This window comes from Branchiostoma lanceolatum, chromosome 18, assembly GCF_035083965.1.
Source record: "Branchiostoma lanceolatum isolate klBraLanc5 chromosome 18, klBraLanc5.hap2, whole genome shotgun sequence".
In the NCBI taxonomy this organism is placed as follows: Eukaryota; Metazoa; Chordata; class Leptocardii; order Amphioxiformes; family Branchiostomatidae; genus Branchiostoma; species Branchiostoma lanceolatum.
Genome location: NC_089739.1, coordinates 2,110,544 through 2,125,502, shown reverse-complemented (window position 1 = coordinate 2,125,502; position 14,959 = coordinate 2,110,544). Strand labels below are relative to the sequence as shown.

Genomic DNA, 14,959 nt, shown 5'->3' with positions numbered 1-14,959 from the left:
CGTTTCATCTTCAAGATTATATTCTTCCTGTTGCCATCCGATGATTTGTGACGGAGGATGCTACAAACTAGTCTGCTATATTTGATCCATGCTCGTCCTGACACTCGTTTTTGATTTCCATATCAAACTAATACCTTATATAGAAGTAATGCATTTATTTCTTGACAAAGACTCGAGCCAGACAGTCACGAATTTGGGTTTAAAAAATTATTCTTTGGTTGGCAATTGAAATCTTCCTAGTAGACTGTTCCAACATATACAGATAAACATTCAAGCAGAATGGTTATGTGACAAGAATACATCTCTTCTGAAGTGTTTTTCTCGCATTGAAATTATGTCGTGCTTCTCTCCTTTGCAAAGAGTGCCAGTTTGAAGTAAGCAACAGATGTCTGATGTGTTTCATCTTCCTGATTATATTATTCCTGTAGCCATTTGAAGATGATTGCCTCGCCACATGTTGCGGCGGAGTGTTGGACAAATTGCTACTTCTCTGTGACAGCTTGCGTTACTGTAGCCCTCCTGATGCATTTTGCAAGGTTAAAGGAGATATTATTCAGCCAGAAATAATGGCCTCTCCTCGCATGGCCACGACTGAGTGTCGACTTGTATTAACCTCTACGCAGACATGCGTACTTTATATAACACTCAAGGCAGGAAATGCTGGATGCATATGCACTTTTGTGCACCCAAAATTGGAGCTGTGTACCTAATTTTTGTCTGTGGGTACACCAGTGCGCCAATAGATATCTATGCAGGATTACATACTTAAAGCCACTGTAATTGTACATTTTTTTCCTAAGCAGTGGTTCGGCTCCGGCTGTTTTTTGACGTGTTTTTAGCTATTAGGCTACCAATGCTTGCTGACGTAAAGGAAACGGGACAAAATATAAAGCCCGACAAAAACGCCTAAAAAACGTCAAAAACCAGCCGGGCCGAACCTCTGATTGGGGAGTAAATCGTACACAGATATACAGCATATTGTTGAAAGATTCAGGAATATCAATTAAAGATTCGAATTCAGGAATGATAATGAAACATTTGTTGAACATGTATTACTTGATGAAAATTTGAATCTAGTTATTTTAGATCCAAGTTTTGAAGACAGGCAGTGATGTTTTTGTATTTACGTTTTGCTCCAACTTTATTTCATTTTGTGCCTCCAAACATTTTCTGTGCATTTAAATGTTTACATTAGTATAGGGTTACATACATGAAACTGCTATTGTACACTTGTTTTCAGCATATTCTTTGAATGAAAGAGTCAGGAAAATTATGAAACATTTGTTGAGCATGTATTACTTGATGAAAATTTGAAGCTAGCTATTTCACATTCAAGTTTTGAAGAGAGGCAGTGATATTTGTATTTACGTTTTGCTTTAATTTTATTTCATTTTGTGCCCCCCCCCCCACATTTTCTATGCATCTAAATGTTTACATATGGTGCACAGTTCAAGTATTCCCAATTATTGGTCTCGAGCACTGACACTAAATCACAGGTTACAATGACTCCCAATATTTCCTTATGCCTATAACAACACGTATCCTGTCACGGATAACAATATTCGAGCTTACACAACCTTGTAAAATTGCGGTCATTTTTTAGTGAAGAACCTGTAAATGTTACGGTACTTTAAAGATCACAGAATGTGCCTAGAAAATGGTTGTCATCATCTATAAAATGAAAACAGCGTTGCATACTGTATCATAACAGCATTCGCCATCATTATTTTGACCCAAAGTGCTTATTCATAAGAATCTCAAATCGGCTTGTAGGCCGCTTTTTATTGAGGTCATGAGGTAACACTATGCCCGTATGAGCTGTATCATTACCTTCACCATGTAGCTTATGTTTCGGTAGCAAGTGGTTGTGCCCTTGTGATTTTACGTTTGATTTAAAAAGCCAAACTGAAGAAACTTTTATGATATTTGGTATGTAACTAGATCGAAAAAGCTTTGCTTATTATTTAACAAAGTCGAAGATTTTGTTTTGCGTTGGAAATTGCAGAACAACATTGATCCAGACTGATTGAAGAGCTGATAACAATAAGTTTGTGTGCCCTCTTGTTACAGCTTAACTTGGTCTCTCATGTGTTTGTTCCTTGTACCAGATAGACCTCTTGGTAAGCTCCCTTGAATCAAAGCATAGCAGCGGTACAGCCAGTGTCAAAACAGATAGCAGTCAACATTATCGTTGGTAACACTATGTTTTAATCGTATGATGATAATGATGATGCGTTGTTAAAATGTATTTTGGACAGCTTGAGTTTCTGTTCTCTAGTAGTTTAAAGGCATAATTCAAGAAGCTATTAATAGATTTTTAAGACATTTGGTATGTGACTAAATTTTGACTGATTAAAGAGCTGATTAACTACAGTAATTTAATTTATTTTCACGGTAGCAAAATTTCACGGTGTCAGGAAGACGGACATTTTCACTAAACTTTAACTTCACGGTGGCGGCAGTTACAGTGAAAAAAAACAAGAAGTACATAATTTGTGTACTGTTGTTACATGTTTGACTTGACTCTTTTGTTTCGTGTGTGTTCGGTACTCTACGCCTTGTGCCATGTAGACATCTTGTCATGCCCCTCCTCTATCCCCTTGGTGTGTCTGTTGTGATGCACGATCTTCCAACGAAGCATCCACGGGCCCTGGATGGTCGGGTTAAACTCGTCATCGTCCGACTCCTGGTCTACCCCAAGCCCTTTCTGTTTTGAAATACATCAGAAAAATATGTAAGAATATGTAACATCTATTAAATAAGCTAACCAGGGTACGAAATTCCGCCACCCTGAAAAGATACGTCCAAACAGATCTCTAACCCAACATCCCCCAGTTTAATGTACTCCTGTGCATTCTTGGTGTGTGTGTGTGTGGGGGGGGGGGGGGGGGGCATCGGTTACTGCGCTAGATATTATTCAAATCCACTGTTTTTCAAAGTGCCGGATTTATGCAACCCGGGAGATTAATGTTAATGGAGGTTAATGACACAAAGCATAGCCACTGACACTGAGCAATACTTCAAACAGCAGGCTTTTAACCTCGAACTTTGAATTGATGTGGAAGTAAAATGAAGATTTTAGATAGACCGTTTCCAACATCAAATCGAGTAACTACTATTTCGCCTATTTTATTACGTAGATGTCTTACCTCAATCGACGTAGTCTCTTTTAATGTTGATAACTTTTGGTGTCCACAAGTAATGTATATATTGTATTGTATCAAGGGGCACGTAAACAAACGGGTCATGGGATCTGAGTGTATGTACTGGTAAAATAGATAAAATGAAAAATGACTACCTACCATCTTCTCCTCGTACTGCAAAGTTTTGGTGACGTCAACAAACCCATCCCAGACAGGCTTGTACCCAGGATCCCCCTCGGTCCTCATGAGGATGTGCTTCTTGTCTCCCCAGAAGCCGGACGGTTTGGCGGGGTCCTGCCAACGGAGGTCAAGACTCCACCGGATCTCGTCTGAGTAGTTCTCTAGACTAGGATCAGGATAAGCGAGATATCAGTATCATAACTTCTAATCATTTTTAGGTCTCATCAAGACCTACCAACATATTAGGAATCAAGACAATCTATGCAGGCGTTATCGTGTCCACACACAGACAGACACAAAATCATACAGACAGACGCACCTTCTTGGCAAAGGTAATGAATGAATAAGCGAACGAGAGATTGAAAAACATAGGAAGGTATCTTTGCACAAAGACGCCCCCTAACAGTTTGTTCGGGTCCTGCCATCGGAGGTCAAGACTCCACCGGATCTCGTCTGAGTTGTTCTCCAGACTGGGAACAGGATAAACGAGGTATCAAAACCGGAGGTTCCGCTGCAGTACCACAACAAGCCACTAGGGGAATCAGAATCTAATCATTTCAAGGTATAATCAAGACAATACACTCAGACACTCAGACAGTTATCGTGTTGACAAACACAGACAGACAGACAGACAGACACACACACACACACACATAAACACACATACACACACACACACACACACACACACACACACACACAGTCAGTCAGACGCACCTAAAAAATATAACCTTCTTGGTAAATGTGATGAATGAACGAGTGAACGATAAACAAAGACGCCCCCTATCGATTTGTTTGGGTCCTGCCAGTGGAGGTCAAGCGGATCTCGTCTGAGTAATGAATCAGTAAACGAAAACATATAGGAAGGGACCTTTGCACAAAGACGCCCCCTAACGGTTTGTTTGGGTCCTGCCAGCTGGGATCCAGACTACACCGCATCTCGTCCAAGTTGTTCTCCAAGCTTAAACTGGAAGAAGGCAATCAGACTGTAACCCCTCATTAGTGGCAAACTATTTCAGTAGGACTAGCGCCCTATGACAGAGCAAACAGAAACTACAGGTACTTTGCCGAAACACCCATTCCCATCCAAAGATACACACACAGGCAAATACACACACATAAACACAAACACGACCACACATACGTACAGACAGACAGACACACACACACGCACACACACACACACACACACACACACACACACACACACACACACACACACACACACACACACACACACACACATTTTACTTGGAGTGACGTAAAAATCTGAAACTCCTTACCTGCGGTGTGGAATACAGTTGTTGAGAAAGAGCACACCACCATAGGGAACCTCACACGTCACTATGTCTTTCTTCAGGTCGCAGCCTGCAGGCGGGAGCAACAAATATGCCCTTGATTAGTGCCCTTAAGTTAACAGTTCAATTCAATTAGATTTTCAGCTATTGTCCTTTCATTTCACTTCTGTTATGTTCATGACAGATACTTGTAAAACGGAGGCGATGGTTATACCGGAAAAGAAAGCTAGGGCAAATAAAAAATATCTACCGAGTGTTTCCTCCATGTCCTCCTCCGAAAGCTCCACGTACCAGGTCCCGCCGGCACAGCAGACGTGTGGAGCCGTCATGCCCTTCTTATGGCCGCCACGGAGGATCTGGAGCAAATGTACAGGGTTTGCATCTTATTGTTGGTGCTGCTTGGGGTATGGCTGGCACATGGTAAACAATCCGTAAATTTTAAGACACTGAAGATATGGAGTAGTTTTCAATGGTCAGACACTTTCAGGTGAAGTAAATCCTGTTTTTATCCGAGACCTCATACCTCCATGAAATATTTTCATCTTTTGTAGACATATTGTGATATAAGGTCTTCTCTACCAAAATAATTTACAGTATTGTATGTCTAGAAGTATTTCATTCAGGCATTTAGCATCAATTATGCATGTTCCGCCTGGCATAAGTTACATACATTACATGTTTTAAAGTCCTATTCTGAAAAACGCTTGATCGGAATTATAGGATTTTTTATTCAATTATGAAAATTAGGTCTGAATTTGCATACATTGCATCCTTGTAAGACTTGCGGACCTATATGTTCCATTTGGTGTTCGACGGGAACGGTCCATTGTCCTAGTCTCTCATTATCAAGACTGACCGACAGTAGTGTGAGTCAAGAGTAATGTGATGTTGGAAGGGTAGGGAGTATCAGTCACCAGACAGTTTAAACATGAATTGTCTCCTTTATGGTAGTCGAAACAGTTGCCAACGATAACCGAACCTGCATGCATCCATTCTTGGTAGTGGCGTTAAGCAGCGGGATCCAGGCGGTGGGTTGGAGGGTGCCGAGAGACGCGGGCTGCAGGTAGGCGTTGTCTGGGAATAAAAAAATTCCGAAGCACATCTTAAGAGAGGGAAACCGATATAGCATCTTGTTTGTGATGTCTTATAAGCCCAGATGGATAGAGAATCGATTAGGCAGACATTATGAGAAAGTTTCTACTCATTCATTTATTCATTCCTTTATCCATCCATCCATCCATCAATCAATCCTTCCATCTATTCATTCACCAATACCAAAATCAATCCATGGGTGTACCGATGAAGTTAGTCAATACCGCCATCATCTATTCACAACGTACTGGTGGATGGGAAACTAACCTTGGTGCCACGGCACGGTGACCTGTTCGTTACTTGGAGTCTGTGGAAAAAAAAAACAGTTCAAGAGGTGATGATTCTACCAAACGGAATGTGAGAGAATGATAGGGTTTCAATTTTGCAAAAAATATCGGACAAATTAGGTTATAAATATCTAACCACCTTTGTCCTGAGGTTCCAGACCGGGTGCCCCGCGATGTTCGGCCCCACGAACTGCTCCACAGCGTTCAGCAGCCGCTCGTTCGTCCAGAGGTCTCGGAACGCCTTCAGAGAACAAAATCTATCAGACATGACGTCGTTTGATGGCGCTAACAAGGTCTTATTCTGCTCTCCTTGGTATCTACTGATCGGAATATGCAGGTAGATTCCCATTTATACATGATGATTCTAAGGGAAAGGGCTAGCAACCATTCCCTGCAAAAGTATATACTGCTACAGAAACATGAAGAAAACTTGTTGCCCTATGTGCCACTAGGTACTAGAAGGGTAACAACAATATATCAATTTCCTTGGATATGTATGATGTGAAACAAATAATGGACATGGTTTGTGTAACTGACTGCCCTTACGTACCTGTGGCAGTTTTCCCCACTTGTGCAGAATCACAGCCGTGCCGGGAAACTCTTTCTCCAGCAGAGTGAGCCTCTGGAACAGCCCCGCCCCCTTGTGAGTGTCTGTAAAAGTGCAGCCAAATAATGCATTAGGATATCATTTGAGATTGGATAGATTTTCTCCTCTCCTTCTTGCACTTTGGGCCTCATTGATCTTTTGTGTGTGCCCGAACAATGAAATTACCTCAGCCAAAACAAACATCTATGATTTAGTTCGATCGAAGGTTCGAGAATCAATTAAGTCAAAAATAGCTGGATTTATATAAGCAAAGGTAACTGAACTCCAGAAAAGCAATCTATGGAAAAAGGAAATGTGACCCACATTCCTGGGGGGACCTTGGATATAATCACTGGCTGATCGTGCAACTGCAATCTGTACATACTGCACATAAATTGTGTTCTTATGTATATCTATAAATAACGTTTACAATCAAGGAAACTTTGCCCGGTTTTTCTTCCTCTACAGTATATACTCTCATGGCCAGTGTTCTGATGAACTCTCTGAAGTACATGTTTAACCACCATTACGAGCTTTTCAGCATACCGCTTGGCTCTTCCCTATAGCTATTTCGCATCAATGTAGTGTAAAAATATCAGCATGTTCTTTCCATTGACTGCAAAACTATAGACATCTGTCGCTCACAAATGTTTCCCTCCAGAATACCGTGAACTCACAAGCCCTTATGTGTAATAAGCCAAAGAAGTAATAGTCTAAGAAATAACGTTCCCTAAATGTTCCCTTGCATCTGAGCAAGCTCGTTTTACGTAGAAATGCGTACCTTTGATCTTGCCGGCCTTGTGCATCTTTTCCGCCAGTTTGTCCACCAGGTCTTCGACCGCATCTCTGACGGGCTGGAGTTCTTCTGGTGTGAAGAAGTCTTTCACCAGGACGTAACCCTTGTGTTTAAATGGGGTGCAACACTCCTTTTATTCAAAGGAGACTAGATGTAAACCCGGTGCCACACACTCGACGAACTTTGGCCAAATGTATTTATAGCCAGAACGTCACCGAATTTTAAAACTACCGGAATAGTGCCGAGCGTTTTCTTTTTGGAACATTCTTTAACTTTGAAGCGACCGGTTATCATAGTTTCCACCTTGAAGGTACTCCACGAACAGCCATTTTATATGATTTATAGATAAATGTCATGTACAGGTCGCATTGTACCAGCTTTACGTGCTGTGATGTCGCTAAAATTAAGTGCTATTGAATGAATCAAAGGTCGCTCTAAAACAAATAATTGCTTCAATGATCTCCTAAAGAATTACCTCTTCGAAAAACTGGTCGACTTGTTCTGCCGTGAGTTGTCCCGGTTTCTTCTTTTTCGGTTGCGGAGGTTTGGTGAGATATACCTCAGGACAAGATACAGGAGGCGCCACCTTCTTACAGGGAGGTGCCCCGTCAGTCAGCGCTGCGTCCGCCATGTTTGTTTGTTCGACCTTCGTTCTCAGCGGTCAAACCAGATCGTTACCTAAGATGACCCCGTTTTAAACACGTAGGCCAGCTAGTTTACTTAACGATGCTGTTTACTTAATGTGTGAATAGTTTTCCGGGGGATTCGTGTGTGTCTTTCTTTGTGTTGATTTCAGATAAGGCACCGTGAATGTGTGAAAAAAGGTATCTCTCATAATGATACTTAGACATCAGTTTCCGTGCCGTGTAGCTCAAGCTTTTATTCAATGTGTAAATATTTTTTCCGATTGACATTTGTGTGAGTCTTCCTTTGCAAGGGTTTCAGATCGTAGACCTATTATGATGATACCATAATGACTTTGCTAAACATTTGTATGAAATATAATGTATCGCAAAATATGTATTCACTTTACAAAATGTTATGCGATACAATGAGAAACAATGCACTTGTACATTGTGTGGCATTTTTAATGCCTTAGAACTTTCTTATGCACTATCCTATGTTATATAATGACTCATTTGGCATCATCTCGTGGTCTATATTCCTGCCAATCATATTTATTCAAATCTTGGACATGGATGCATCTCTTTATTTCTTTCTCCAATCTTGAAGATTAAAAGGTGCGTACTTATAAAAAAAGGTCGAAGGCAAAAATTGTGATTGACATCCACGTTCCTTCAGACCGGTACCGTACAGCGACTATATTTGGGTAATACGAATCTTCGTCGAATAGGTGGTCACAGTTTCAAGTGCCTTTCTATTCTAAGTGTCATAAACACAAAAAATTGTATTTATTCTTTAAAATAAGCTACTTATTAAAATTACAAGATATGTGCTCTTGTGATGTCCGAACTATCGTGTTTTTGATAAGATAAAAAAAAAGTCGATGAACAGAACAGGACAGGTACACCTAATATCCTACAATGGACAACCTGGGAAGCAGTCGTGCAGTAAGTAGTTTATAATGCCGTTCTCGTGTGTTAGAATTCCTCAAGCAACTATCTTTTCCTCTTTACCAGAGTGTAAGATGACGTCTTGTTTGAGGTTGTTGTCCTTCTCTGCAATGTTTGTTGACGTCGATGTGTAATCTTCATCCACAGAGTATCATTTTGCTGAAAGATTCAATGCCCCCCTCCCACACACACAAACACACACATGGATTCATAAACACACACCAAACACACACACACACACACATACACATACACACATATTCACACGGACACACACGAACTTCTTTTCAGTTTTTCCTAGTCTCTACCAGACCTCTATGTGGACTGAAAATTTGCGTAGTTGACCAAAATATTAGACATATTTTAGCAGAAGGCTTCCCTGGTCATTAGAGCTAGGGTACATATTAGTCCATAAACTTGTACCTCTATGGACGACTAACTCCTATATATGGTCAAGTTCTACTGTTTTTCAAGCAAACCACTGAGTCTGATAGAGACTAAATCTTTCGTCGGTATAAGTTTTTGTATTTGTAGTCGAACTGCATTTCTTCTCTTCCCCGTTAGATGGCGCAACTGTTGGTTGTGTCTCAACAAAACAAGCAGCGATGGTCACTGAACCATTTGCTGCACCTCTCATGTGACCCGCTAGGTGTCACGACATAAGGTGTCGGCCTAAAAGCGGTCAAACCTCAGGCTGAGAACGAAGCATGACGCTTGTAGCTGTTGGTGCAATGCAGCTTCGCGATGTCAGCCTACTGTAGAGTAAAAATAGTGTGCAGAACATGATTACCTGTTTGATATGGCTGGGAAAAGGGTAATTTTTGATCACCCTTTATCCTTAGTTGATAACTCCCAGACTAGTCTAACTGTACCTTGTTATTTCTTATTTATTGCCCTGTATAAATAAAATGAAATGAAATGAAATTTTCTGAACAGGTATAAGATTCTTTATTACAACCAGTAGATACTTACTTAGTAGTTGACACCCTCACCAGCTTATTTTGCAACATCAAAATAAACAACATTGCAACTGTGGACGTGAGTGCGGTAAGTCACTTCCTTAAGCCTTCCCTTTTTCACTGATATTGATGATTGGAGCGATCGAAATTAATTAATTAGCTCGAAAATGGGTGCCGGGATTTCGCCATTTGGCGTGGTAATGAATTAGTAATCGCTTTCGTACGTGGGGAGAATTCAGTTTCAGCATGACATTTGACATAGTGGCGTCGTGTGGCGCAAACAATAGGTAGGATGTTTGGCCCAGAACCGAGCGGGCCTGGGTTCGAAACCACTAGTACTGGTATGCCTCGATGTTTTGCCCTTGAGAAAGGCACTTGTTGTGCCCTTGAGAGAGGTTCTTTACACGACTTCACTCACTCCACCCAGGTGTGAATGGGTACCTGACTTCGGTTGGGGAAGTTCGTATTGCTGGCGCCGAATGGCAGCCGCCCAGACCCTTTCAACAGTTCCACAAAGTGTGGAGCAAATATGTATCTGTTGTGAATTTTGTGATTGTAAACCCTACCATTGAACGGGTATTTTTTTTTTATTACCAATAAACCAATTATTATTATTATGTGACGAAGTTAAAAAAGATGTCAGACTAAGAATCTATTCACTCTATTTCTAAGAAAACAACAGAAAGTAGCTGCACTGCCCCCCTCCCCACATGGTTGAATTGAGGTTGACGGGGAAGCTATTATTCGGGCTTATTGTATCGTTATAGCGAATGATTTAAGTAATTTCATGCTTATTTGTCCGTATAGACCAAGTGGAACCAGACTTAAATTCCAAAATTACGACTGTCGTTACTTTATACTCCAGGGACTGATGTGAAATTCGGTGGATGGAGATGTGAGACTTCATACTATATGATTTTGCCCCGAAATCTGAGCTGCGCAACTTATTTCGGGGTGAGTGAAGTTCAAGTTAAAGTGCTCCCGCACCAGACGTGTATGCGGTGGCGCCATCTCCACTTCAGTAGCCCTTGGGCCACACAACTTTGTGTAATAATCATAGAAGGGGGCTAGTCCACTGGTAGTGGTGTGTGTTTAACTGGCACACTGTTTCCCAAATGCTAAGTGCTAAGCAGAGAAAGCAGTATGTGCCATTTTAAAAGTCTTTGTTATGACTCAGTCGAGAACTTATGGACCACCCCTCCTAGACGTTGGAAACATTGTGTGATTGACAACTTGGTTGTGGCGTTCTAACCCATTGATACAACCTTTCTTGTTTTAGCAAGATTGCTTTTGTGAAACGCGCGATGTCAATTGGCTCTACGTTCGGGATCATCTATTAAAATCGTATCTAGATTTGTTCATCTAGTATTGCAACCACTTCTCGTGATTGGTTGTAAGTAACCCATTTGACATTGACATGAAGGTATAGGTCAGGAGCAAGGTCACAGAATATCGCAGGGGGTTCTGGGAATGAGACTCGTTTTTTCTCGTCGATTCTCGTCTCGTTCGATGACATTGCTCCGCCATCTTGGAATTTTTATTGTTCAAGAAAGTGGGAATTTTCTGATACTGTTTATTCCTTGTCAGGAAAATAAAGCACCATAGACAATATATATATTAGATTTCATGTATCTAGATATAAAGGAATGCCAATATCTCTATCTACGAGTTGACACATGCTATGTAACTGTTAGTATTCATTCATTTTCACATTTCATTAATATATTGTTGCACTTCCCTGTATGGTAGGTGTATGAACTTTATCGTTGTTAAACACCTGTTTTATACCCATTCCACGTTGTTGCAAATTATACGACATTGGGACTTGGATGGTTACAGCAAGGGGTCAGCCAAACGTCATTTCCATCAACGTTTGGACGCGATCTAATGTGATAGATATCCGTTCGACGTGTTCTTTCGAAATTTGTGGCTCGATGTGTTCTATCGAAATACATGGTTCGATGTGTTCTATCGAATGTTAACGGAAAATTCCTATGAGGAAGAGAGACAAATTAAATCTGTTTCGAGTCAACATAACGAAATTTACTTTGAAATGGGCCCCATTACACCGTGACAAACGACATACCGACCTCATTACTCACAAAGAGATGATGTAAAACTCCCCCCGGCGCTATCTCTATGGTAGGACAACCTTTTTCATGTCCTTGCCATGTTACATACATCTCGTGCGTGAATGTGAAACCTGCGTGAATTTGCTAAAAAAGAAAGACATTTTGATATATGTTGTATTTGTGAAATCAATGTCATATTACAATTTGGCAATTTTTAACCCTGCAAGTGTCAGGCCAAACTATAATCTGACTGGCCTAAAACTTTGCAGGGTTAAATAGTTCAATACAGTATATCACACCTTGAACATTTTTGGGCAAATTTACGCACAATTGACGTCGATGCTGTTAATAGCACTTTTAAAGAGCATGATTTGATTACATGTAACAGTTGCTACTTTAACAGTATGGGAGTTGCCTCTAAACAAAGATGACCTTGCCATGACAAGTTGAAGGTTGTGCGCCGAAATTCTATAACAGATCGGCGTCGAATGAGCTCGATCTATCAGGGAGATTTGATAATGACAATAACTAATGTTTAACGTCATACCTTCTGAATGGTTCTACAGCAACAGCGGGGAAACTCGCTGCGCTATGCACCACTAGCTATAGGCATGAATGGTACCATCAAACAACAAGGGACAAGGAAGATTATCATTTTAGAAACTCTGTTGTTCATTTCATGTCATTTGCTTTATTCAACTAATTCTTAAAAGTTAAAGATAGTGTTGCCCACTTATACAGCGGCTGTTACGAAGAGCAAACCCTGCATTGGAAGTCGGGGCCCAACCCTCTCCTTCTACCGCCTCCCCAACCGAAGTCAGGTACCCATTTTTACACACGGGTGAAGTGAGGAAAGTAGTGTCAAGTTTTCTTTAACGCACAACACCGATAACATGTCAGGGGATTCGAACCCAGCACACATGGGCTCTGGGCCCTAACCGTTAACCAACACGACGCCAACATGACTTTGAAATCAACTCAGTCCATCCTAAAAATATAAACAACGAATTGAGATATTTCAGCCATAAGAAGATCTATCGTTTTGCCTTTCTGCCAAACTTCAACTCATTCGATATAAGCCCCCTTGCGTAACTGTTTGACTCATCCTCGTACGAAGAAAGGATTAAAAATCTGGAGAAAGACGCCTGACTTTGGGGAATGAGACCGCCCTAACGTGATTCACACGATTCCATTGGTTTTCAGAAAACCCTTTTTTTTTCTATTTAGTTAATTTCTTTGTTAAGCAGTGAAAAACATACAACCAGTGAAGCCTGCTGTACAACTAGCCGGTGGCTTACAAACAAAACTTTCTTTTGAAATCTACTCAGTCGCTCATGAAAAACGGAGCAACAAATTGAGTTTTTTTGTTCAGTTTCGAGAAGATTCTATAACTAAATTTAATCTAATTTGATAGAAATTGGACTTGGTATAAAACCATTGCATCGCTTTTTTGACTCATCCTTTCAAAGAAGAATTGAAGGATTAAAATCTGGACAAAAACGCCCGAGCTTGAGGAATGAGACCGCCTTAGCGAGATTCACGCGATTCCATGGGTTCCGAGAAATCGCGGCAGTGGGTTATCCACTGTGTGAAGGCACGGGAAAATAAAGCCCCTTCCACCGAAGTCAGGTGCCCATATTCTCATATGGGTGCCACGTGTAAGGTGCCTTTTCCAATGACATAACGTCGGTGGCATGTCAGTGTGTGAAATTCCCCGTTTGAGGAATGAGACCACCTTTACGAGATTCACACGATCCCATGGGTTCCGAGAAAGTGCGGCGTGGCGGCAGCGGCTGAGGGATTGCGGCAGTCAGCACTATCAGAGCCGGCCCACAACCACGATGATAACGGGATTTAGTCGTGACATCCCCCAGACGGCTACATCGATATCAACATGTCTGATACAGCTTCAGCCGCCTGCAGTTCGACGCAGGGATTTAATGTATTAGTTCTTGGATTCACAGATTCTTTTTTTTTGGACTGATTTGCGGAAAACAAACAAGAAATCAGTGATTAAGTCATGACATCCCCGGCAACCTCGATATCAGCCTGTCTGATACCGATTTAACAGCCTGCATTTCGACGGAAAGATTTAAAGTATTTGTTCTTGGATTCACAATTTTCTTTCTGATTTTTAAAACAAACAAGAAATCACTGCTCAGTGATTCGGTCATGGCATCCCCCAAACGGCAAACTCGATATCAACATGCCTGATACCGCTTCAACCACCTGCAGTTCAACGCACAAATTGAATGTCTTGGTTCTTTGATTCACATATCAAAATAACAGAACATTGAGAATCTCATTGAGGCGCTTCGTCGAGTAAGAACCACACATATGCATTGTCTATCCAAGATTCATCTTGAACATTTTCATGATTTACACCGTGTTAAAATACTATAGATAATGCTCTAGCTTTTCTAAATTAGCTTGAATTTGAAATGAATATTCCATTAAAAGATAAAAGGGGGACATTTCCGGGGTTTAGACCCTGTGCAGGCCGCGATTCGATGGATGACCCGCTCAATTTTTCGCCCGATTAGGTTGAACAAGATGGCGGCCATTTTGGACCAGAGGGCGGCCATGTTGTCGTGTAGATGCTGTGCCGCTGGATTGCACAACGGATGGCTCTGGTAATGCAAACTGACACACATGTTTCTTCAAGCGTGCTATAACCTGCTGTGAGCTGTTGGTGGTGATATGTATGAGCTGTTATGATTAGAAATTACTAGGAAAGAGGAAAGTAATTCACAGATAAGGACTTTATATGCTAACTTGAATTCATTAAGAAATCATAACGTTAGCGAATATGAAGAAAAAAGTAATTTTCTCATTAAAGTTAAGCCACATTTCTGTGGATTACAACGAGTAGAAATGACGAGTGTAGCCAAAATCAGAGGAAAAAAAACCCTCCCAGATTCGTCAAATTATATAACATTCATTATTTAATTCCTCTTATCTCTTTGTTTATA

The 14,959-nt window shown here is 41.0% G+C and overlaps 1 protein-coding gene across 1 annotated transcript; it reads right to left on the bottom strand.

Moving 5' to 3' along the window:
* Positions 1-2,185: 2,185 nt before the first annotated feature.
* On the bottom strand, positions 2,186-8,131 carry LOC136424472 (phytanoyl-CoA dioxygenase domain-containing protein 1 homolog). Its single transcript, XM_066413079.1, has 10 exons — positions 7,858-8,131; positions 7,368-7,485; positions 6,551-6,651; positions 6,140-6,241; positions 5,981-6,020; positions 5,601-5,695; positions 4,872-4,977; positions 4,607-4,691; positions 3,303-3,489; positions 2,186-2,707 (listed from the first exon to the last, which is right to left on the bottom strand). The coding sequence occupies exons 1-10, from the start codon at positions 8,011-8,013 to the stop codon at positions 2,552-2,554; spliced, it is 1,146 nt and encodes a 381-aa protein (XP_066269176.1). The 5' UTR covers positions 8,014-8,131; the 3' UTR covers positions 2,186-2,551.
* Positions 8,132-14,959: the final 6,828 nt, after the last annotated feature.

What these genes read in the sequence shown, in the direction of transcription:
- LOC136424472 (XM_066413079.1), bottom strand. Translation starts at nt 8,013, where the DNA reads ATGGCGGACGCAGCGCTGACTGACGGGGCACCTCCCTGTAAGAAGGTG. An exon ending in CAAGGCCGGCAAGATCAAAG is followed by an intron (nt 6,652 to 7,367) that starts GTACGCATTTCT and finishes GCACTTTTACAG; the next exon opens with ACACTCACAAGGGGGCGGGG. An exon ending in GGACATGGAGGAAACACTCG is followed by an intron (nt 4,692 to 4,871) that starts GTAGATATTTTT and finishes TCCCGCCTGCAG; the next exon opens with GCTGCGACCTGAAGAAAGAC.